The sequence below is a fragment of the Anser brachyrhynchus genome (assembly GCF_964034855.1).
Source record: "Anser brachyrhynchus genome assembly, chromosome: 5".
Lineage (NCBI taxonomy): Eukaryota > Metazoa > Chordata > Aves > Anseriformes > Anatidae > Anser > Anser brachyrhynchus.
In genome coordinates this window covers 37,411,433-37,437,908 of record NC_137699.1, presented here as the reverse complement: position 1 = coordinate 37,437,908, position 26,476 = coordinate 37,411,433, and the positions used below count along the sequence as shown (strand labels likewise).

The window sequence follows — 26,476 nt, the reverse complement described above, 5'->3', positions numbered from 1 at the left end:
GCAGCTGGAGGCAGACACGTATCGTTCTATATAAATTACATGCAGAGCGCCTACAGAGATGGCAGGCCAAGAGCTGTGATGACCTAGCAGTCCGTGTGCTCCCATTCACTTCATATGTCTCATGGTGTAAATCAGTGCAAAATTTGGCCTCATATTTTTCAGTTGATTTTTGTGGGAGTGAGGTATATATATATACCTTTTTTTTTTTGAGTTGTCTCATCATGTAATCGTGATGTGGTGTGAGTTCAGAATGTAATGCTTACAAACAGCTTCACAGCAGTGACATCCATCTTCCCTTTTCCATTATGAAATGGCAGGAGAATTTACCAATCACTCCTGTGGTAAAAAAACAACATGGAAAACGTTAAGGATTTCTGAAATAGTCTTATCACTAATTTTGGTAATGTAAATATTACTAATAAAGTCAATGGCCTTTTCCTTTCAGATGTTTTTCCTGCTGTAATTCCTGTCTCTGCAACAGGAGAGCTGCTTTATTTTGTCAGTTGGAACCGTGCAATTATTTTCGTTTGCTTTGAACAGCTGAGATGCTCTCTAGGTTTAGCTACTTGGCCTTGGAAGAATAGCATGAAGCTGCAAAGGTGTATAACTGAATCTAACTTCTTGCCTATGATTTATGAAGAAAAACTTTTATTTGTCTCTACTGACCATTATTTTAGAATGCACTGTTACTGAGATGAGGAAAAAAAGTGAAGGAAGTTCTGGCTGAAGTCACAGTGTGAGGTTAAATAAGTAGCAATGCAATGTTGTTTTGACCTATAGATCGCCAGTGAACTGCATCAGTAATGGATCTAATAAAAGCCTATTTCTTTTGTCTCAAAACAAAAGGTTAAATAGGATGTTGTTGTAGTATTACCTGATGTGTCTTAATTAAGATGGGGGATACAGCATGTATTGAATTAGTAAGTTCAAGTCTTATGTAAAGTGGAAATCAATAAGCGAGACTTCTTAATGAGTCCTGATCATACTTTTAATTTTTTTTGCTACTTGTATTCTGCCTTAGACATTTTTACATATGGGTTGTACCTGGTACTTATTCTGAGCAATGCAATTTAAGCTAAATAGAAAAGCCAGTCTCAGACTTGAGTTTGCAGTGGTCTGGCAGCTCCCTAGGATGAATACAACAAAGAGCTACCTTGTAGTGTTAACAACTTGTTGAGCATAATGAAGTAGTGTAACAGAAGCCAGTTTAATATCCAAAGGTTATTGTAAGTTTAATAGGCCAACAACAGAGAAACAAGCAACCATAGGCAATATGGTTATTTCTTTCCAGTATCACTGATTTTAGCCCTGCGGATCCTTGTATAATTCAGAGCCATGCATGACAAGCTCTGAAAAACAAAAAAACAACAGCAAAAAAAAAACTTTTAACCAGATGCTGCAAAATACTAATATTCATGTCTTCCCTTGTGCAGTGAACTACAGCTCTATTGTCTTCTATCTTCAGCTTCTTTGGAAAAAGAGTTTAACTTGTCAGACAATGTCTGGAAGACAATGCTGTATACTATTATTTTCTTATCTGTGATCTCATTTGTGTCTAGTTACTTTTGTTTGGCTTTGAAAACATGTAAAAATAGTTGGGTTCTGCCTCAACAAGATGCAGAGAGTGAAGAGCTGACTGAAGATTTGCTGTGATTTGATAATGGGGAATTCACCAGATTAGGGAAACATAACCAATTCTGACAAAAAGTGGACTGTTTTTTATATTTGTCTTTCATTTGGAACAGGGGTATTTCTCTCCCTTTCAAAAATAGTTTTGTTTTCCTTTGTTTTTTCCATGCATTTTGTGCAACTCTTTATACCCTGTTAAAAGACATAAGTAAAAACAGAATTGCTAAAATATACAGTCAAAACTGTTTAGGATGTACAAGAAATATTATGCTTTTCTCTGATTTGAACACAAACTTTTATACTAAGGGTTATGTTCTTAGCTAGCATCATCGGTAGAACAGAAATGAACTCTCTGATGCTACATCTGTTCATCCCAGCATAGCATTAGTCCAGAAAATGTAGATATCATCTTTATTCTAGTAGCTACAGCTATTTATCTTACTTCTAGAAGTACTGTGTATTTGACCATTTCACCCAAGAGAAGTTGAACAAATTAGAGGCTGGAACTCCAAAATCCTATGCTGTTTAGCTACTCATAATCGTTTTCTGTAGCTGGAAATGAGTTTTTGTTTTGTTTGTCAGGATGTGCTGAGGAACAGAGGGACAGCTGGGGATGGGCTGGGAGGTCAGCATGCTAGAAAACCTAGCATTTAATGATGTGCTTATCTTCCTTATCCCATAGCCAGTCTTCCACTACCACATAAACACTTTGCAGAGAGCTGTTCCTGAAAATTTGGTTGCGAAATGGTTCCACCTTGAGTAACAGCAATATAGTCCTTGTGCAGCAATACAAATATTAGAGAGTTTATACTTCAGATAAGTTATGTAGGTAACCTGGTGAAACTCATGGTCCCTATCAGAAAAACAGCATCCAAAGCCATCTGTACTTTGTGCCATCTCTTGCTGATCACATGGCAGTGGTAACCTGTGTTAATTCTGGGTCAGAAAAGCAAAGCTTCTTCCCCTTTTCAGGCCTACATGTCAATATACATTTTAGAGTGCCTTGATAAGAGCATATTTTAAAGGGCCAGACTGATTAGCTGTATTTTCCAGACACACTCTGAGTCTCAAATTACCATTAATGCCTTATACAAGTCAAGTCAAGTCACTTCAGCTGGTTCTCCCCTTTCCATATTAACCCCCATCTCCCGCTTCCCCAGCACCATCTCCCAGGCCATCCCTGCAGACCTCTGGTCAGCTGCCACCACTACTCATAGTCTCCCAAAGCAGCAGAAAAGTCACAGTGCTGTGCTAAAGCCAGCGTGTGTGCCTTTCGCCTACATATCTTATGTTAAAAAAAAAAAAAAACACCACAAACACTAACACAGCCACAAATACAGTGGGAGAATACAGTATGGGGAGGAGCTTGGTAATGTTAATTCAGCTTAAGCTAATTACCCTGGGGCTATGTTCACATTCAGTAAACAATAACCAAAATGTTTACTGCTTGAAAGTTCACCAGGAGAGTGGATTTGACATTACTTTTACGCAGTATTCTTGCAGAGCAATTTATGATTTTATTGTCACTCAGAGTCCAATGGAAAGTCAGCCTCCGCATTCCCCTAGGTAGGAAACAGTAGTTATATTAGGGAATGCGCAGTTAAGTCAAAGCAGCTCATATTTTTAAAATTCACCACTTCAAATAGCCTATTCTGTATAAATTGTTAATGCAAAAATCCTTATAGAAGTTGTTTGCTGCTGACTTCGAAATATTCAGTGCAGATAAAGTCATATCTGTTCAGGTGCAACTGGCAAACATGAGTGAGAGTTAAGTAGGCATCGATCTTTCATAACTAGATAACTTGTTCACCTGTAATTACTAGAATGCCTTTTCCTATAAGACCAAAGAAGTTTGAAAAATGTATTGTTCCTGCTATTTGTGATTCTCCTTTTTTCTTTTTTTTCCTACCCTGAATATAGTATCTATTATTTCAGCATCCTTTTTGCATTTAAACCTGTGAAGACCCTGGAGAGTGAGCACTAGGGAGATAGCTGCATTCATTTCATTTGTGTTGTTAGTCATTTCTAATTTTGCTTTCTCAAATAGATGGGAAAACTAGAGGGCAAAGCCTAGTAAAAAATGTTTGTCCATTGAAAATAAACACATTCATACATTTGAAAATTTCTGGGAGCATTTATATCAACATTAAGTTTGGCTGAAGCCCATTTAATAAAGCTTTGCTTTTGTAACTGGTTTACTCTTCAAGTCTTGTCGTACTTTTCTGACACTTTGGGGCAGCATTTACTAGTTTGTCCTTAAGGTGATTTTTGTGAATTGCTTATGGGTGAGGGTATTTTTTGAGAGCCCCTGGTAAACACGTAATGATGGCTGCAAAAGTACATCAGAAGTAAGCAGCAGTTGCCAAGCTCTAGCACCAAAAGCAAGAAGTTCGGTAGCTCACATTATTTGAAAGAAGCAGTGATCCTGATTTTGTTCCTGGGTACAGTGTGCAAGCACTTCCTATTACAGGACACACAGCCATGCAATCTAATCCATCCCAACTCATCACATGTAAAATGTTGTCCAATAACAGAGGCTTCCATCAAGCGTAATGTGTAAGGAATGACCGAATGTGTGAAAAGACGAGAATAACCTTGAGCCACAGCAAATTCTATACCAAAAGCCCCTAGAGGACTAACGATGAAAGATTTCATTAGACTTAAATGCACTAATGAAATGGCTTAATGTAGTTACTCTGAATCTCTTCCACCAGATTTTGTTACAAGGACAGATTTTCAGTGCCTGAATGGAAAAAATATTTCAGTTCTCATGCACAACATATTATTAAAATCTGATGTGTTAAAGATAAAGTTCAAGTCTAAATAATGATTAGTGCCAAAAACTTCAGGCCAATCAACTGCAGCCTTCGTTCTTAATACTTTAGCTCTGTCTTAAGTCTGAAATTTAAGAAGACTGCAGAGAATTTAAATATGTTTGAAAACTGAGCTTGACTTCAAATCAGTGTTAGGTTTACTGAGAAGAGGGTATTTTGTAAAGGATATTGTAACTCAGTGACTTTCTCCTACTGAGTTTTCCTTCTGGTTAAACTCATTCTGAAGAGCGTTGTTGACCTTTTCACTCCAATAATATCAGTGTCCTTGTACGTGGGGATGTCTGTGCCAGACATTATGGGCCTGAAAATAATATGTTCTACAAATGAACAAAATACAAGTGTTACAAATAGGAAATTAGCACCACCTTTCCTCTGTCTTGTTGCTTTAATATTTCTGTTAACACTACAGCAATATATGGAATACCTTTCTAAGATGATAAGGGGGACACGCTTATAATGGGATTACTAAGGTTTTGATATCAAATTCAGCAGCATTTTAAGGACAGTAAATATTTCTAATTAGCAGATTTCTTTTTTCTATCTAGTTCTTTACTGAAAGACTTGTGTATTTTAGAACAGGGATGAATCTTACAAAACTTCATTAAAACGAACAAACAAAAAGCTTTTATTTTTCTTAAAATGTGAAACAACCAAATCACGCAACTGTTTACTTCCTGATGTTTGCAGGAAAAAATAAAAAAATCCATTCTTAGAATCTTAGCCTTGGTCCCAAAAGCATTCTTCTGGGGAAGCCCTGCTGATCCCTTAGCAGGAATGAGACAGCAACGTACCTGCACTGCAGACAGATGCTGGCCAAAGCCTGGGACCTTCGCTGTGGCTGTCTGTGAATGCAGGACTGTAGAATGAGTCATACCTTTGGGAGGGTACTGAGGTTTTGGCTGTGTTGTAAAAAATAAATAATATTGCAATACTAATGGCTCTATTACAATAGAAGTTTGGGGCATTTATAAATATATAACTTTCCAACCAAATGTGAATGTCTGTAAAAGTACCTTAAGTTCTTCAGTATGCTTGTTTTCCAAATTATGTGAAATTCCAGTCCAGATTTCTGATGGACTAATGAAGAGATTGGGTTTCCTCCAAATGGCTTGTGGTAGGTTAAGTAACCTAACAACAAAAGAAGGCAGAAAAACTAATGATTTCTAGTCATATTATTCTGTCAGGCTTCCTTTTGTAGTGTGGGTGCTCAACCCATTCCATTTTGCTGCAGGGTCATTTTCTTTGTCCTCATTCCTTTTGCTTCAAGGAGTGCCTGCATCAACAACAGGTTACTTTTCCAGTGCACAAATAAAGCAAACCTCATTTCCAAGTGTCAGAATAGGAATAATTTAAGCTTGCATGAAGCTATTGACCCTACTCCTACCAGGATGGTTTTCTGTTATTGATTTGATGTTATATTCTCCTTAATCATTCTAGATAATCCCTACAGGTTCTGACATTTTTACTGATTCATGGGCAGCTTCAGACCTTAACTGTCTGATTTTAAGTCCACTGGAAATGTTGTGTAGTATGTGCTGTGTTCAAGATCATCTTGATGTCTTATTTATATTGAGGCAGAAGTATATCGGTAGCCAGTGAAAGCTCCTGGCAGTTAGTGGCTGTGCAGTATGTTCTGTATGAGGAGCTGTTGGTCTTGGTCCGAGACAGGACAGTAGATATTTCCGGCCATATGGCTGAAGCCCAAATGAACGTTTGAACTGTAATGTTCTTCCTGCCCCTCCTGTAACTGATCCCAACACTGGCACAGGGGACAGTGCAACGTGTGGTGCTCCCATTGCCTTTCTAGGTTACATCCGTGAAATGGAAAGGATATTTCAGCTGTTTGGGCTGACTTTTACCAACATGAAATTCATGGAAACAAAACTACGAAGTACTACTTGAAAAAAATAAAGTCTTTTTTTAATCTGATTTTTCTTTGGAAAAGCTCATGCTGAGAGGTTGTCTAGCATTGGAAGCTGTAATCTTTAGGTTGATTTTACAGGCATGAAAAGCTACTTAAGCTTATTTTTGAAGGTAATACACTGGAGTTGTTGGAATCACTCAAGTGGTGATTGGCAAATCACTTCAGATGTTGGTTATTGTGAGGTTAATGGGCATGGTGAGAGTCTAAGCCTGATAAATTTTCCCGACAGGAAAACAGCTTCATTAAGCAAAAGGTGAAAGCCTTTCCTGCTGCCCCTGTTACTAATGCACTTACCAAACATACTTTCTACCAAAGTTAGGCAAAACTAAACTTGCAAGAAGTAGGGATTTCATTTGCAGGAGAGCTTAGCTCCCACAGCTAAATTGAAACAGGCAAGCTTTCGCAAGTATCCCAGTAGTCCCTGTCTGAAAAGGAAAATTCTCTGATTCATGATGATCCTCTGATTCATGATGACCCAGCTCTAGCATGGACAAGGAGGTGATGGCACTGCCATCAGAGGCATGGTCTGCACAGACATAATTTTCCAAAGGGTGTATCCTGCTTTCTTTGAGGATCATGCGCCATAAAGGTATGTTGCTTCTGTATCTAGAAGCACTCTCAGATGACGTAATTTCCTGCCATACTCCTTTAAAATAAAATAAAAAGTCTTCATGAAAGTCTCGTTCAGAGGATAACAATGCATTGTGTGGCTGTTTGGCATATAACGACACTGTATGTCCCCCCAGATTGCAGACAGTCATTCTGTAACTAGAATTGAGAGATGTCACGAGTGGCTGAACAAACAAATATCTCCAGTTAATGTTTAAGCTCTCAATTTACTAAAGCATTTGTTACCAGTTTGCAAAAGAGATCAAACAACTGTGAATCATAACCTTGGCTACTAATTAAATCCTTTATTCCCTTCTCTCATTGCAGAAGCATTTAATCTCAGGGAAGCAGGACAGCCTTGTTGGGCAGAATTAGATTTTACAGCATAAGCAGAAACAAGCTTACTGCAAGGTTTCCTATTGCAGTTGGAAATGTAAAGGAACAAAATGAGAATATTAACTTCCATTCCTGGCATCGAAGTTCATGTTAGCACTGAAAAATGATTGATTTAAAATTACTGCATTGGAAAATCATTTTGGTGGTGTAGTATTGTTATTTCACTGAATGGTGAATCTCATTTTTATTATCCTACTGCCTTGCGTACAGATGAGGTTCTGCACCTAGACAGAAGATGAGGGATTTGGTGTACTTTACTAGTGACCGTATGCCCCAAAGAAAAGTGTTTTAGTCAAAAATAATGGACTGTGAAGAACACCCCAGAGGAAATGAGGCATAAAACAAAATACTACAAGCAGTTTTACTCCAATTGAAATGTATTTCTATTTGTCATAAGATGTTGTTGTGTGCATTATGCTGTGTATATCTGCATGAAAGTTACACTGTTATACCTTTACTACCTAACACTGAATTCAGCAGCATTTATCTTTTTGGCTCTAACTCTGTGAAGTAGAACTTAAAAAGATAAATGCTTTATTTCCTTCTGGTTTTGTGGAAGTTGTCCTTGTCGCGAGCAGTGATGCAGCAGGGGCTCTCGGAATAGCGACACCAGTAACTAAGATTGGGCTGACTCAGTTCACCGGGAGTCGATCCAAGAAGGCAGCTGGCCCGGTTAGAAGAAGTGAATTTCCATTCTTATAACGTGAGCATGATGTTGCAGTCAAGTGTGCATGAGAGGGGACCTGGACAGAGTCCTGTGAAAGCCTTCTGTGAGGTATTAATAGGGAAGGGCCTCCCATACAAACTCAAGCACAGATTCAGGGAATGCTGCGTAGTTATTGAGGCACAGTTACTCCTAATGAAGGCACATTGTGGTTGGTGGACCTGTGTTGAAAAGCTTCACGTTATTAGTCTGAAAAGCAATCCTATTTTATGTTATATTTGGAGAAAGTACTTTTTTTCTGTCATTATTAAATTTAAGTAATGTCTGTAGCAAAAAATCTACCTGATAGGACAGTATCTGCAAGTAGAAAATCAGAGTGTTTTGTTTTGTTTTGGCTTTTGTAGTTGGAGAGAGCTATTCTCCCATAAAGAGTGAGTTTTCAGAAAGGCTCCACTTGCTGTATTGCTCACAGGACAGGCAACCACCATTGGCACACACAGAACTTCTCTTTGCTGGGAGAAATTTGTCCTGAGGAGCTACCTGAATACTCACTGATGCTCCAGGCTATATTTAACTAAAGAGGATTGGGTAATAGCATGCTGTAATATACTGAAGACCCAAGCTTGTACAGGACTTAAATACGATTTTTCAATCCTATAGTTGAATATGAACATAGTCAGGTTCAACACAGGGAGAAAATATTGCATAGGGACCTCTTCGTATGCCTACCTATCAGCATTTTTAGTAACAATTTATAATGATAGAACAGCTGGAATATCTAAGTAAGGCCAGCTCTGCTTCGTCTGCTCCTTCCCCTAAGCCATCACTGGAAGTCTACTTGGGAAGAAAATTTAAAATGCCAGAAGTTCACCGCTGAAAAACAAAAACATTGTCATGTCGTTGTCAATATTGTCATTTAAATGTGTGGAGAATAGTAATAGAGTGAGCAAGTAGGATAAGTCTTCAGCACATTTCTTATATATTTGTGGGTTTGTTTTTTTTTTTTTTTTTTACTGTTAAGAAGAAAAAAATTTAATTCTTATAAGCTTTAAAAATAATGAAAAATGCCAAATATCTGTTGCTGTTAACGAACAGATTTCTTTCATATGCTTTATGAAAAATAATTTTCTCATATACTCTGAAAATTTATATGAATAGCAAATTCTTGGTTTTGGATTTTCTTTTTTAATTCTGTTTTTAGTTCGTGTGCACGAAAATGGAGATATATTTGTTTTAAGACACTCTGGATTTCTATATGTACGCTTCCAGTTCAGTTTGGGGATGCATGTCGATGTAGAGGTTGCATTCAGCTACCACAGTATCATTTGTATTGTTTAGCAGTCTACTTGAAAATCTTCTAAGTGATTTTTTAATGGTTTTTGAAATCCAAATTCTTTGAGTGAAGGGGCATATTGCACAAGACTTAGTGAAAAGAAACGAAAGCTGTAATTCTAGAGTGTGTGTAAAAGCTCTGCATGGCTGAATATGCAGAAACTTGACAACTTTTTTATTTTTTTTTTTTGGAAAGGGAACTGGGAAAGACAAGTGGAGGTTTGCTTTGACATAGAGGTTATGTGGACGCCACTTTTTGCTGTGGCATGTGTGCAAACCTAGCATAGAGCAGATAAAATCCTGGATTCTGATAGCATTCTTGGGAGGTGGGGAAGGTCAAAATAGGAGTGTGCTGCACACACGGGACGAATCGCTACTGCTAATGTTACACATCCATGCGTTGGTGGAGCAATTTCTGAAGGCTGCTATTTTACAGTTTGGAAAGAGATGGTCCTTCACCCCACTCACCTGCTTCGTTTTCCCCACAGGCTGCGAGAACATCACCGTGCTGCGATTAAGGTGATTCGTAGGATGCAGTATTTTGTGGCAAAGAAAAAGTTCCAGGTGAGTTGTGAAGAGAGAGCTGCTTTTCTAAATAAGCCCTTTTATTCTCCTATTTTATTTTCTTCTAGAAACTTTAAGAGACAGACACAATTCATTTCAGTAATGGTGAGCTACACCCACTATTCTCTCCCTCCTTGAATAGGGTGGTTGTTTAGGAGCACGCTAGTCAACTGTGGACACACTGGAAATACGCTAAACTCCTGAAATGAGGTCTGAATTAAAATGTTATTTTCTGCTAATGGACTTGACCTCTAACCCTCTGTTATCGCTCTTTCTTGCAGTGCAAGCATTCTCATATGTCTGCATTAATTCCAAACCGTATGTTACTGTTGTGCTGAGTCAGTAGAATTGGAAATTAAAATACTACCTCAGCCTTGTTTCTGTCTCTTTGCTCAATGACAATGAAGTCCTGATAAGAAACTGGGATGGAAATTTGTTAGTGTATCAGAAGGTTTCTGCTTCCTTTTCCCTTGTCCCATCTGCATTGGTAGGAGACTTCCTTCACAGTTTGTGAGATAGTCAGTTCTCTTTACTCCTGTCACCCTCACCAACAAACATTTCCAGTGCATCACTTGCTGGGATATTGCAATACCATGAGCATTTCACAGTAGCTAATTAACCTGGTTGCCTGGTCTGAATAAAAATTTGTGACTGCAAACTTTCTAAGAACATGGTTTTTAAATCAATTTAACTAATCCAGCAAAAACACACGTGTCAATAGCCTTCACCTTGATTTAAACCATGTGAATATATCTATATATATAAGAAATATATTACTTGACTTAAAATGAATTAATAAGGGATAATCCCCGGAGAACAGGCTTCATAGCTGAAAATGCAAAGAAAAGGGGGAGCTTAACTTCCCACATCCATTTTCAGGTATAACCTTGGCACTATTGTGTATAAGAGACTAAAAAGCTTTCTCACCTTTAATCTACACCAAAAAAAGGCTGTGATGGGATGATCCTTTTTCTTTCAAATATTTGAAGGGCACAAAGTTTAGGAGGAAAAAGATGATGGTAATTAATGATCCAAGAAAGCATTGTTTCTGTAAAGCAAAACTTGCTGCTACTTAAAGCCTGCATTCTGACTTCATCGCTGAAATTTAGAACCATTGTCTGAATTCTTTAGTAATTTTCTTCCTTGAATCATTGTATTTTTCCTAAAAATCATTAGCCAAATTATAGTTAAGGTTGCCTTACTGTTTCCCAAATTTCTTTCAGTTGTGGATAATGTATTCATACTGTAACCATTTAGGCTGAAATCTCCCATGACAGGGATTTTCTTGGAGAAAGCACATTCAGAAAGTTTCTGCTAGCAAATTTTACCTGTTATTTTTCTTAGACTGAAGTTAAGAAAGCCACGATGTCCAGACTACTTGGAAATACTTTCTGTAGTCATTTTGTTGAGAAGCTCCTTAATGCCTGATGGTCAGTACTTGTAACTTGGAAAGGGATGTGGCCCATTCCAGTGATGTGTCTGTTGCTATTCAGTGAAAAACAGCCCAAATGTGGCCAGTCGCATTAAACTTTAATTTATTCTCATTCCGCAATCTGATTGTGATCCTTTGGTCTGTGGTAATTACAGAATCATTGCTTTCATAAATTCAGAACATAAAATATTTGCCACAGTATTAACTAAGCTACTTAGAAACAAGAAATCTACACATCATGGATCTACCTCCCAAGTGGTGTTTGTCAAAAACAGATCTGGAAAATGCCTGAACACTGTGTGCAACATTATCCACCTGGCAAGTAAATGAAACTCCCCTGCGGCAGATGACTTGATAGAAGCTGAAAAAGCATTTGACTGAATAGAATGGCACTATTCAGTTCTTGCTTGAAACTTGTTTGTACTCGGTGTCCCATTTGCTAAGCTGGCTTCTCAGTTGCGCTCTCACTTTCTCACCTGCAAAAGACCTCTTCCTGGCCATCTACAAAAACCCTTAACAAGGGTTGTCTCCTAGCCTTCTTTAGTAGTGTTTATGCTTCCTGAGCTATTAACATGAGCTGTTAGTAAGGAGCTAAAAATCTAAGTTAAGCTAAAGTGAAATATCTCAAGTCACTACTGCATTCAAGTGATACACTGCTGTTTCTGTCGGAAGCAGAGTCTTCTAGTACGGAGATATCTGATACTTCTCCATAATTTCTGAATACAAGGTTATGACCGAGTTTAAAAACTCTGAGAGCACCGAAAGCACGGTTTTCAAAAGCAACTAAGTAACCTAATGCACAAAGTCACCTTGAAATTCTAGCCACAAGGTGCTTTTGGAAATCTTTCCCGTAATTAGGAGATAACCCCTGTCATTATTCTTTCCTCCAATGTATGTTGTAAATCTGCTTTGTTCTATTGTATGCACATAAAATAACCATAAGAAATTAAAATGTTTAAACACATGCCAAGTAATGACTATATAGTTTGTACTAACCAGTCCAACACAATACCTGAAACTAAGGTAAAGAAGAATATGCATTCTAAAAACTTAATCTTTCAGATTTCTACATAGCAGCTGTTTTCTGATAGATACTTGCCTTTTAAACATTGTGTTTATGTGAAAAGTAGCTTCCTAACAGAAAATTCAGATTTTTCCTTTACCTGTTGAAAAAAAAAAAAATAAATAATTTCAGTTGAAGTCCATTGGACTATTCATGTTAAAAATGAGCTGGAAGAAGTAACTGCAAGGTCGGCACTTAAAAGCAGAATTTTTTAGACATGCCTCCAAAGCTTTTGGCAGGGAAAGCATAGGAAGAAGGGGAGGAAGAGGAAAATTTTGCAAAATAGGTCTCAGCATGAACCCAGCAAGGTTCTTAAACTATACCAGCTGTTTGCAGGATACACCTGTATGTCTAATTTTGTATAGATACTTTTTTTTTGAAGACCTCAATCAATAACAAGTGGTGATGGCACCACAAGGACAAATGTCAACTAGAAAACAGAGACTTCCCATTTGAAAAAAACGACAACAACAAAACAAACAAATAAATAAATAAATTGAAACTAAACAAGGAAATTTCAAAGGCCATGAGAAGTAATACTGTGTGAAGCATCAAACATGTACATCATTTCCTCTTTAAATGAAGGGGACGGATTTACACTGTGTTTTAACAACCAGGTCTGAATACAGTCCATATGATGTCCTTGTAAGAACCCAGCATAACATTATAAACAATTAATACCTTTTTTATGGATGTGTTTATACTCTTGTAAAGGGGCTGTAACAATTACAAGGTCTGTAGGACTGGTTCAAATTGTGTAGGAACGATCTACTAGTAACCAACATGAGTCCTGTGTGTCAGCAAAGGTGAATGACTCACTGTTAAGAAAGGATTGTGTAGTTCATAGGGAAAAGAGTACTTAGAAATTAATGGTTTTCTAGGCTTTGTTCACTCTTCATACACAAAAGTGAATTTCACATATTAAGTATAAATCAGGTATCTTCATCGCAGTCTAACCTTATAACTGAATTTCAAAAAGCAATTCATCATGGTTAGTTATTTCCATTAGGTAAATTCATGGGTAAGTAACATTTGTCTTCCAATTAGGAAAGCTTCTAAATGTTTTATGACTTACGCACATGGATACAATTGTGTTGTCCACCATATACCCAGAGACCAGGAATTTGATCTGATTTCCCATTGTCATCTTTAAACATTTTTTTTTCTTTCCAGTTCCTTTTTAAAATATGTTTTTAATTTGTGTTGTGCTCTTCACTATGGCAAATATTCTATACATAGCATAAACTAAAAATACAGTTTGGAGTTCCACTGATGACATGAGTAACTGTTGCCTGGTTTGTTGTGATTTCACTGGAAAATCTTGCATTTATGCTCTTATAATTCATCACCTTATGTAATTCGTTTGTCATGGTATGAATCATGAATTGTGTGTGTAATCTTTTCTAATCTCCATACCGGGCTGTAGCAAACAATGTAGTTCAAAGTGTCCTTGCTTCAAAGGATCCCAGACCCATTTTATTTGACTGTTACTGGGTTACATTTACCAGTAATTCCCATTGCAGGGATTCCCCTTTCCCTGGTCCGTCTCTTGGGAAAGTTCTCTCTGAATGCAGCCACAAGGGAACAGCAGTGTGTATTTGTGCACATTTCATATTTGGCATTGGCTTTTGTGACTTGCAAACTTTCATATATGATGGGAGAGCCTGTTTCATGTGGGAAGATTTTTGCCATGAGTATTGGTTAATTAGCAGAGGGAAGAAAGTGGAGAAGAGAAGAAAAGCTGTGGGGCTGGCTTCTACAGTTTTCTTCAACACTCATCCATTACCTACTGCAGTTTTGTTTTCCACTTACAAAACTAACAAACTGTTGTCAACAGCAGCAGCATTTTCTCTTGAAAGACAAGCTTTCACTACCACATAATTACAGAATAATCAGTACTGACTATTAAATACCCTATTGGACTAGAAAATTCAACTTCATTCATAAATTCTGTTTACTCCAGGTTTTCAGTTTTTGTTTTAAAGAGAAAGAAGCAGCCTGGTAAATGGAAAACAGGCAGTAACCTACTTAGTATTTTACTATCAGACTCCTGCTGCAGAGTGCGGGGAAGGCAGGATGAGGTGTGCATGCTTCTTTTCTACTAAACTGCTTTTCTGAACCTGCAGTTTTCAAGCTGATCCTACAGAATAGCCTAGTGGTGATTTATTGCAAAAAAATAATCCAAGACCTTTTTTTATTATTATTATTATTTTAAATACCACCATATTTACAGTACTAGTCCATGGACAAGACTTACAGCTTATGCCATCGTTGGGTCAGGCTTCTTTCTCTGGGGGTGTCAGCTATGACTGAGGTGTGTGTAAGCACTTGGGTTTCCTGGGAGTTCCTCTGTGTGCTCTGTGGTGAAATGGAAGCAATTCTCGTTCCTGGCTAGCCTGCCATCACAGAGTATCTCACAGGCACCCAAGGTTTGCAGTTGGCTTCTGGGAATCTGGCAGACTGAAATGTAATTTGCTTAATGAAGTGATATTTTACTGGAAAAGTAAATATATTGAGAGAGAGTTTTAAAGATGAAGTGTTGAACTCTAGTTTTGTAATAGCAGGTGGAATAAGAGCAAAAAGTGACAGAGACTAACAAAAACTATTATTTTGATGCAGAACACTGATTTTCAGAAGATCCACAGATTTTGAAGCAGCTTAAGGCAATATTAGGAGATAACGGATGTCAAAGTAATTTAATTGTAAGATAGCTTAACTGCCACTTCCAGTCTATCTAATCCTTATCCAGTATTTCATTTACTGAACAGCAAGACAGTATGATAGAGCAGAGATATTAAATTACCTGTTAAATTGGAAATTATTCCCTCAAAAAAAAAAAAAAGAAAGAAAGGAAAAAGAAAAAGAAAAACCACCAAGTTTTTCTTTAAGAGGTGGGAGTGTACTGTAGTGCATTTATATTATAGGAATTTTTCCTGCATTTAACTGAAGACTGCAGTGATGTTTTCAGTCATGTTTTTGGATGACTTCTTCAGCTGATCGAGATAATGTTGAAGGTGGTGAATTCATCAGTTTTTACCAAACCTTGAAAACTTTCTACACAGCATCTATGGATAGCATAGTGAATGAGTCAGAAGTTATCAGTTATTGTTACTTCGTTGTGCCGTGTGACAGTGTTGAATAGGATCTTTAGGAGGAAGTTTCCTTCCACAGGAGTGTGTGAAGGGAGCTGTGAGGTGCCGGCTGAGCGCGGCAGTTGGAAAGGCAGGAAACCCTCAGGAGGCGCAGCGGTGGCATGGCTGAGGGGAGCGCGAGGCTTAGGGGTCCTGGTGGTGCCTGAGGGGCTTCTGCACCCCAACACCCTCAGGCTGTGTGCCCTGCATGCCTGCAGCCTGCTCTGCTCACGGCCTCTTCAACCAACAGCAGCATGTTGAACAATTTTCTGTCAGGTGTGTGGTGGTGAGGAGGTGCAGACATGGCGGCCGCCAGCCAGAAAGTCATGGCCTCTGCTTCTGTTCCTCCGGCAGCCTTGAGAGGCCTTAATGCTGTGGGGTGAGCCTAGGGCTAGTCTCTGAGGTGGAGGGCAAGAGCAAGCACACCTGTGGGAGTTGTGCCACTGTAAATGAGCTGCTCTGCCTGGTGGCCAAGCTTCAGGACAAGGTGAGGAGACAGAAGCGTCTGAGAAGGTGATAGATCAACAGAGCTGTGCTCTGCCCCCTCTGGTATGCACATGCCAACCTAGCATGGCCACTACTGAGGCAGGTCTGGTATCTGATCTGCATCAGGATGAAGGCAGCAAATTGAGAGACAGCAAGCCATGGAACCGTGTTGCTGCACAGAGCTGTGAGAGGAGCCTCTGTCTGCCCTCTCAGCTTCCACCACAGAATAGGTATGTGGCTCTAGGTATGGTAGCTGAGGGATGTGGAAAGATGGTGGAATAGGTAACAAAACAAGTTCTCTACCAACGTCAGATCAAATAAATCCTCATAGCAAGTGCAGCATCAAGACCAGCACTGTGAAGAAACAGCAGTTGTAGCTGTAGTTGACTCCCTCCTGAAGGAAACAGAGGCTCCCACCTGCAGACCAGACTCTCTTTACAAAGGAGTTTGCTGCCTCCCTGGTGCTAGGATCAGAGATGTCACCAGTAAATTTAGGAGTTTAGTGCAGCCTTCGGATTATTACCCACAGCCTTCAGATTATTACCCACTCCTGATCTTTCATGTGGGTGCCAACAATGTCACAACCAGAAGGCTGAGGTCTGTCTGATTTCAGGACCCTCTCTACAACTTCCTGAGGAGGGGAAGTGGAGAGGGAGGTGCTGGTATCTTCTCCCTGGTCACCACTGACAGAATGCATGGAAATGGCACAAAGCTGCGCCAGGGGAGGTTTGGACTAAATATCATTCTTTACTGTGAGGGTGGTCAAACACTGGAGTAGGCTTCCTGCAGAGATGGTTGGTGCCCCATGCCTGTCAGTGTTCAAGAGGCATTTGGACAACACCCTCAATAAAATGCTTTAACTTTTGGTTAGCACTGAATGGTCAGGCAGTTGGACATGGTATAGGACCCTTCCATCTGAAAACCTGAAATTCTATAATTCTATAGTTTTAGGTGTTTCCATTCAGTCTAACCTCTGAAGTTTACACTCTTCTCTTCCCTTGTCTCCTCTTCTCTGTTGATTTAGAGCATCTTTGGTTCTTCTCACATGTAGTTCTGGTACAGATTGGATTCCAGTTTCTAGATGTAGGATTAAGACATCGGTAATTTGTTACCACATTTTGACAATTTCATTCAGTAGCTTTCCAGTTAGCCTCAGTATTTCTTGGTAAAAATGATGGTCTTTGTTTCTAATACTATACAAAAGTGTTTTTATTGCTAATAGGTCAGATTATGATTTTCCCATGTATGGAACACAAATTTCAGACGCAGGGCTTTCTCCCTGGTCATTTCTTGCACCAGTATTTTCCCAGTGGACTTGAAAGCTGAGCCAGGCTTTCTGTAAAAGGAAATCAGCATTTCACCTTCATCCAGGAGTCTGGTTTAAAGTTCCCATGGTATGAGCTGAACTGAGAGCTTAGGCTGAGAATAAGGGCTTGCTCTTGAAAAAAAGTGCTTTACAGGCCAGTGGTTGAAGAGTATGAAACTTATTTCTAGAAAACACTAAGATGACCACAAAGTTCTGAGCAAAGTACCAGAGATCCTTTTTTTGGTCTCAAGTTCAGTAGATGGTCTCTTTAAAGGCATGTAGATCTGCAGTAACAATAATGCAGATGAAATTGGAACTGTCATAATTATTCCATGATAAATATATGATCATGGCAACAATCAAACTATCTCAAAATTTTAAACAGTATTAAATGGGTTTTAAAGAATTTTCTGTTTGCTTTTGAAAAAATGTACACTAACAGAGATCATTTGTATATCCTTGTGGCTTACTGGCATATTTCTGATTTTTATTTTACAGCAAGCTAGAAAGCCCTATGATGTCCGAGATGTTATTGAGCAGTATTCCCAGGGTCATCTGAACCTGATGGTGCGAATCAAGGAGTTACAGAGGAGGTATGACAACTGACAGGGTTATAAGTGCTGTATTGGTATGACTGTGCAAGTTTGCAGAATACAAAAATTGCATTCAAGTAACATTTTGTTTTTACAGATGAAGGAAAAGGCAGATTGCCTTAAAAATCTGATGTCTGTGACTTACTATTTGCATTATACTTGCATGTATTGCCTCAGTCCCAGCTTGCTCTGACTTTAGGCCATAATCCCTTAATGTTATGGGCTGTGTACGTACAGAGTGAAATACCATCACCTGCTGTCATAGAATTGCACTTGAGAGTAAACAAAGAGGCAACAGATGGATGCTGTAAGTATGCTGCAGTAGACCAAAGAAAAGAGGAAACAACGATACAGTTGATGTGGAAAAACAGTGAACGCTATAAAACTTTACAGTGGTTAAAGAAGCTGAATGCCAATCTAAGTTTAATTATTTTTTGTTGTCGTTTTTTAATTTCAAACTATTCTTAATCCAAAGTAACTGCTTCACTTACAGTACAAACCACAACTTTTTTTTTACCTTCATGCTGCTTCTTTGTGAGGAAGTCTCCCCATTCCAGCTAGAAAAGGTGAAGATGCCACTTCAGGCTGATAAAAACTAAAAATGATTCTTTTTTGTTTACAGGTTGGACCAATCCATAGGAAAGCCATCTCTTTTTATCTCCGTCTCAGGTAAATTACTATGAAGGAGGTGTCTACAGTTAATCTGATGAGTAATTTGTGGAAAATACTTGTAAAAGTACTTTTGATTTTGTTGAAAAATTTTCAAAAATTTCAAAAAGATCCAACCTGATGTCATCTGAAGTTTAGACATACAGTAATGTTTAGTTATCAACACTTTTAAATAGGGCTGTTCTTATTTAAATATTTAAAGCAACTATCACTGGAGTTTTCAAAATGTTAACTAATCTCTCTGAGACTCGCTCTATTTTCAGTAAAATGGCATGTTATAGAGTTCCTGTGAAATTAGTAACATTCACACAAAGCTTTGATATTTTTGAAAAGAGAACAGAAAAGGAATGCAAGGTACTGATTTTGTCTGGTGACAAGTCTGGGTAATCAAAACTGTATTAATGTCATTTTCAAACCTACATTTCTCTACAGTATATAGAAAGGAAAAATAGATAAAACATTATCCAAGTGCATTGTTGAAGCAGGCTGTAGATTTTTTTTTGCATAGTGTCAAATTGCTTCTAAAACGCAATTAAAATATGAAGTAAATTGGGAACAGTTTTGTTTTCCTGTGTTAAAGCATATAACAAAGGTTGAAAGTGCCTGCCTTTAACTTAAGAACTTAAGGGTTATTAAAAGCCATGACTTGGGCTAGTGCTATAAAAAAAGAAAAAAAAAGAAAAAGAAATTTACAAAAAAAAAAACACCTGCCTTTAAGAAATAAGCTACCAGCCTGGCAAAGGTATTCAGTTACACTGCGTTGGTGGGCTAGTTATACACACCCTGTTGTGGCTTACTGCTATTTTGTTATAACGCCATTTATTAATTTGAAAATGTTTCTTGTTCAACAGAAAAAAGCAAAGATCGAGGGAATAACACGATTGGTGCCAGGCTGAACAGAGTGGAGGACAAGGTAAGCCTCAGGCTGGCAGTGAATAAAGATATGTTCTGTGATTGAACAGTGCTTTTTTCATAGGATGCAGGAAAAAACTCAGCTTAAAATAGAGTTGAATGCCTGGCTTTTCCAGGTGATGGAGCATAATTTTTGTTGTGGATTACATTTTTGGTTCTTTCTTGCCCTTTTAACAGAGTAAGAAAAAAAAAACATACTTTAATTGATTTTGGTCTCTTTTGGGACTTGCTTGGTTTTTTGATTTTTAATTGTATATGTTACACATGTCTCAATGCTCTACTTCCTTCCTCCACAATAGATAAAAGGTTCTGTTCCTTTAATACTTCAGTATATTACAGTCCCAAGATTTCCCTTTGATCGTGACTCTGTTGTTTATATAACTCCACCTACAATTCCTTGGAGAGCGCGAGAGCAAACCTTGTTCTGTCCTGGTTTTTATTCTCTGTGACAAATGGAGTTTCTCCTTTCAAGTGACATGAAGCCTGAAAAACTCAGACTTGTTCTATAATTGCAAATTAACAGTTAAGTGCCTTGTAACGCCTTATTTCAATGTTCGTTGTTCTTGAAAAATCAGATGATAGGTAGAGGCTATGTCATTGTTTAAAAAAAAAAAAAAAAGTTTGTCCATGTTGGTGTAAAGGAAAGTGGAAATATTTTTAAGTATCTTGAGGAAAACAGCTTTCTTGTACAACTTGCACTGTGTGATAACTTCATGAAGAATTTGTTCTGAAGAAACATCCAGCAAATATTCTGCAAACCAAAAGAGTTATGAGCAAGATTTGCCAATGGATGCAAACTGAACACCCTAATCTGTATTGAATCACTTGTGATGTGTCCATTCCATATGCATTTCTCCTTAAATGCATAGGATAAACTTGAATGATGTTACTCAGAACTGTACTTCTATCTATTGTAAATAAATTGCATTTTAAGGGGAACAGGTGCCCTTTGGTATACAGGGTGACACACAGGGGGAGTGAAGTAGAAAACAGGAGAGCATACTGCATTTTGCACAAAGATGAACCACTGTGCAGTGCTTGCTCGGATCTATGGCCGGTAAGTGTTCTTACAAATGGAAGCTTTCTCCAGAAAGTTTGGATTACATTTATTTATTTTATCTCCTTAATGTCAACTAGAAGTGTGGAACTTGTGAATATGTCTTGTGAATAGTGACAAGGAACAATGACTTTTCAGTTTGGGCAAACAATTCTCAAATGACAGCTAAAATAGATTCTCAGTGCTGTTTGTAAAATCTTCAGTGAGCGTGAGAAAGTTTTGGTGTTGTGCTGGCTCAGAGATAATCTACTCGGGGGTTATTAATTACTCTTTTTACATCCTTACAAGTAAGTACACTGAATTTATGGTGACTGTTTTTTTATGTCTTGTAATGGGACAGTAAAACACTCCCTGTTTAATTTTAGTATAGCTGGGTTAAATTTTAGCCTTGTTTTAAGTAACAGACCCTTCTTTCTTTGTAGTTGCATGAGGTCATTTGTGGTTTCAGAGCTGCATGTTATCTGACCTATACAGCTAGTCCTATCTGCAGGAATTTTATCTGAAAGTAGCTGAAAGGCTAAAAATAGAGAATTTCAGTTGGACTAGGCAAACAACGGTGTACATGACAGCACCCTGGAACTGGTGAAATCACCTTTTTACTGCAGCTGCAGATGGTGGCCAAAGCTAGTTTTTTGGTATTCTTGATCTCCAAGGCTGACTTTCTCTTTTCTGTAAAGTACACAGTACATGGGATGATTTCAACACACAATAAAATCCTTCCCTTGCTGAGTGCTGTATGAAGGGTATGTAAATCAGCTGGTTTTTAAGGTAACTCTCTATTTTAAACACTTAGCTGCATCCCATTTAGTTTTGAAATAGTTTTGAATCTTGGACATCTGAAGGACAGATTATCAACAGTGCAGGCTACTGTGCAGCTTCTAACCACCTTTGTACATTTGAAAAACATCCTTTCAGACATTTTAAAATGAACTGTAGCCTTCTGAAATTCTTTAGATCCTCCTGCAGCAAGGAAGAAATTGTGTGGCACATTATATCCCACAGGAATAAGCTGAGTTCTTCTAATAGATCTTCATCAGCGATTGTCAGTACACTTGCTGCAGCAGAGGGCTGGTGAACAGGTGTCAGAAAGTCTGTATTACACCTTTCTGTGTCTCAGAGTGGTTTATCAGCCATGGGCAGCTCTCCAAGTGCTGCTGGGAGCAGCCTGAACCTCCAGTGCAGCTGGTCCATGCCTCCCTCTTCCTCTGAGCCTCACCAAAAGTACAAGGTTGCACATGAGCCATTTCCAATTGTTGTGCGCAAACACAAAAAGGTTGTGCCAGAAAGCTTCCAGGTGATGCTGTGCTGTTTAGCCTTGAAATCCTTTGCCTCATCAGAAAATCAAAGAAAAGCCAAGTTTCTGAAACTTCTGGGCGCTTCTGTTGATGGGCATCTGCTGTTGGCCCAGGATCTGTTACAAGCACATCACAGAGGCAGAATCCAGTTTCATTTTAGGTCCATTCCTGTAGGCTTTTGTGGAGGTGGATTTTGAGTTGAAAGCTTCTACAAATAAAGTTAATTCTGTCTTCAGGAGTATCTAATCGTGGCTGGGGACATCCTGTCACTCTTTCAAAGCTTTTCTACATGTTGTAGTGAGACAAGCAAACGTGCTCTCAAGGCATATGTACGGCTGGCAGTACACAGGAGACAACACTTGAAAAGGAAGTTTTTAAAATAAAATGTTCAAACACAAGTTATTGACAGGAATTATGATGCTTTATGGCACAAATCTGAACTTCCATGTATTGAAATCAGGAAAAAAAAAAAAAAGTTTTGCCTTCTTTTAAGTTTAGAAACGTGTTTATTTGAGGGGAGGACCTTTAGCAGAAAACCACTTCCATATCCTTTTTCTATTTTTTTTTTGAAACATAAAGCTGTATCACTACTAATACTTTTTAAAATCTTTGGGGAAAATTAGAATCCTGTTAATATACCAGTATGTAGGCTCTATTAATTTTGTGATCTTGTGCACTGAGTAGAACATTGGTCTTGTAATATATATATATATAGTTTGTGATAATATAATTAAAGATTGTTTCCTAATATGTAAATGCCAGGGGGATGAATCAAGGTGGCAGGAACCTTCCTGCAGATTCCTTCCTGTAGAATTTTTTTTATTTTGGCAAGCAGCTGCAAAGGTGTTTTTGTAAGTATAAGTAGAAACTGCACAACCTGATACACCTCAATGAGAAAAATCACAATCCAGTATGTAACCACAGCATACTTAGATTTCACCGCCATTCTCTGTTGCTTAAAAGCCAAGAGGACCAAGTGCTACGTTCTTTAAAGGTGTATTGCCATGGCTGAGCACAGGCAGTTGCAGGCAGTGGTTGTGCCCTTGCCCTGGTCTGTCTGGGCAGCAGCCAGCTGTGGTCCAGAAGGTATGCATCCGCCTTAGTGCAGTGCCCAGACTGGGCTCATAAACCCCACTAAGTAGCAATTGTCCAAGTTCGTGCATGTAGTTGTGCTGATCTCGTCCCTCAGAGAATGTAGCTGAGCAGGATTACAGCAACAAATCAATTTATTTGTGGTGACCAGCCTTCTCTCTTTTTATCCTGAAACATCTGTGAATGGCTGTTCAACCTACCCTCAAGAAACCTGGCCACTGTTGGCTTGCTACCAAAATCAAAATCAAAAACAGTTTTCCAGATATGCACAGCTGTGTGTGCACGCCACTGTTAATCCACATGCAGAGACCACTGCATGCCAGTGGTTTAATATAGGGTGTGCCCAGGAGCTTGATCCAGGAACAAGTCCAAAGTGCACTCGAGAACTGCTGCATGATACATCTCCTCTTTTTTTCTGCTTTAATTTGATCTTGACTAAAACTGACTATAATGCTAACTTTTTAGAATAATCTGCTCCTTTTCAGACTTTTGGTGACCATTAATTTATATGTAGAAGGCCTGGCTTGCACTTTGCAGGTAATCAGGTGGCCTTATTGCTTGGCTGCCCTTGGATAATTCAGTCTTGTACAGGGTCACTGTAGAAAATCATTGAGAATACTCAGTGAGGGCAAAAACATATGGTCTCTGGATTCTTGACAGTCGGTTGTGCCTATGTATCAGATTCCCACAGATGTCAGTAAGTCCTGCCTGTTTACCTTCTGGAGCAGAATAACAGAATTCAGGATAAATATGTGTGCATTATACATATACGTATTTCTGAGCAGTGAAGGTTAAGCTCTATTCTCCGTTAAGTTGTTTTAAAATAGGACTTAACCTTCTGCAATTATTTGGGCACTTTTTAAAACTTGACTTTATAGAACGGTTATACCAATCCAAAGTGATTTTCCAGGTGTCTTTTCTACATGCCCAGAAATGTGCTTGTACCTGACAGTAAGTGCAGTATTAATATCAGCATTAGCGAGGTCACCATTAACATCTTATAATAGTATTTTTGAATTACAGGGAACATTCAGAGTAATACTACCTACTGCTAAATTTTAAGTTGTAGAGATTTTAATGGAAATTTCTGTTTAAACAGAAGGTATGTAGTAGTGAGAGATATGACACCTTTTAATGCAAGTCCAACAATTCTGCAAGACTATTCATTACAAGCATATGCACATTTTGCATGTTCCGTTTTGAAAACATGAACCCTCTTCTTCTGAGTAGTACATATCTATAGAGCAGCATATAGAGGTTCAAACATGCAGTGTAGCACCAAAGAGAGAATCATTTAACTTTTTCATTTTTACTGTATATGCAGATTGCACCACTTTTTAATCAGTTAAAAACAAATCTATTGTGAAAGCATCTACCCTAAAATAGATGCTATTGTGCTTCTTGAGCTGCATACTGGAAATCTGAACTGCTCTAGAAAACCAAAACTGAATGAAAACCAAAACTGTCTGTTCTCTTGTATGTATAATTTGTCTGAGTTCTGGTTGTGCTAATTGAGTTTGCTGTCTTCCATCTATGATCTTTGATTGTTAGATGTATATGTCCCATGTTCAGTAAAACTGTAATTATATGGTATATATTTGATGCGCTTTTCATTGAGTGCTGAGTATGGAACTTTAAAGGAGAGGTAAGTGCAACGCTTTATCTGAGGTGGCTTTCAAAAAGTGCTGGAGACCTGTAACTTGCAACATTTATATATGTCATGTGACATTTTCTTCTGGCTAAATCATTTTCTGTAATTGTTTCACCAAAGCATTGATTCTATCCATAGTTGTATTAGAAAACAGTTGGGCTGACACCTTGTTAAATATGATACAGCTGATCAGAATGGTCATTGATATGTCTAGGTCCAGTTACTGTTTTTTACTGGTTTGGCTCTCTCCTGCAGTCCCTATCGGATCAACTATTGTTCCCCATTGTAAAAGGTTTCATATCTAATTCTCCTATTGATTTGTTCAAAACTATATGAACCGAAGTTACATATTGCAGATGAATTTCACAGTGAATCTGTGTAATCTGCAAGTATTGGGTTGTGTTGGTCATTTGCAACTATTTGAGATGAGCATTTCCGTACAAAAGGAAGTGAAGGTCTTACTCCTTGAATGAATATGAAAACTGAGGGATTAATTGCTCATTACCATTCCAGCACTAAGGGTATGACCCACTATCTTTGTAGAATCTGAGCTCTGGTAATTGTGGTTTGCAGACAAGCTGCAGAGAAGTTAAAATTTAATGCAGCTGCTTACCTCACTTGTTGTCCTGCCCCATGTTGTGGTGTCGGTATATATTAGCATTAGCTGCGAGATTTTGTCCTAGAAACATTTCCTTTTCAGTGCTTTGCAAGTGCTTTGTGGGCTGATGGACTAAAGTGGGCTTTTTTCCTTTTTTTTTTTTTTTTGCGTAGCTTAAGGATGTTCTATTCTACATATTTTCAATCCTAAAACCACACATTAGATAATTTTATATTCTACTTAGGAAAATATTATCTCACCTATTTCCTGTGGGTTCAGAAGTACCAGGTTTCATATTGACAGCTTGTTTACCTAAAAGAATTCTTAGTGTGTGGCTAATCTATCAATTTTCCATGAAATATCTGCTTTACCTAACTTACGATCACCCTTGGTGCTTTTTTTTGTCTACATTTTTATGTCATTATGTAGTCTGTCATAGCAGTTACTGTGCTTCCTGGTGTAACATAAGAATTAGTGCACACTTGAAAGGCAAACTTCTATTAAAATACTTATATATATAGCCGTGACTGATGATAGCATTCATTCACATCAGTATGAAATTGACAGGGAAATTTTGGCTTTATTTTTAATTGAATAATGATGCTGAAAATTGATGATGAAAGAATGAAAAACAACCATCTTCTGATTTTCTGGTCAGTGCTGGATGCCATGGTTAGAGCCTTCAGTGAGCCATAAACTGGAAGGAGACAGTTTTGGAATGGGTCTGGCATGGAAATATTCAGTACTTTACAGGCTGAATGTGTGCTGGGAAGTTCAAGTTTTGAATATTGGCAGATTCCACAATAGATATGTGAGGGATTGGCCTTTCTGATAGCTAGAAATAAAACTAAAACTATGGTTTTGAATGGATATTTTAAAACAGATGCAAAATAGGTAAAAATTGAAACAACCACCACCAATCAGTTACTAATCTTGTACACAGTTCTTGAAGTAATGCGGAAGTAATAGCCTGGGGGATGCAGAGGAATATTAAGAGGCATATGGAAGATTAAGTATCCCTATTAATTTAATCCTTAGTCTTTTTCCAGATGCTGAAGTACAAGCATACGGAAGCAATTTCAGTGCTGGACTTTGTTATGGAGGATGCCCGTTTTCTATAAATTGGACTACAACTAAGCCCATCCTTCATCAATCTAGCTCATTAGGCAGCCTTAAAATTTTAATAGCTTCTCTCTCACCAGTCTGATAATATTTCAGTGGGTAAACAAAGAAAACCCT

General features: G+C 38.2%; 1 protein-coding gene across 10 annotated transcripts in view; it reads left to right on the top strand.

The window, feature by feature from the left end:
- Positions 1-26,476, top strand: part of KCNQ1 (potassium voltage-gated channel subfamily Q member 1) — a 409,605-nt gene that overhangs the window by 285,090 nt on the left and 98,039 nt on the right. For 8 of the 10 annotated variants that reach the window (XR_013952151.1, XM_080595232.1, XM_080595228.1 and 5 more), the window contains 4 exons: positions 9,877-9,952; positions 17,869-17,963; positions 18,586-18,632; positions 19,484-19,545. Coding sequence is in view for 7 of the 10 variants with exons in the window: in XM_080595232.1 (XP_080451358.1) it covers positions 9,877-9,952; positions 17,869-17,963; positions 18,586-18,632; positions 19,484-19,545 (280 nt within the window). In the remaining 3 variants the exon portion in view is untranslated. Of the gene's footprint in view, positions 1-9,876; positions 9,953-17,868; positions 17,964-18,585; positions 18,633-19,483; positions 19,546-19,843; positions 20,602-26,476 lie in introns of those variants that run through there. The other 2 variants (XR_013952150.1, XR_013952152.1) reach the window with 2 other exon arrangements.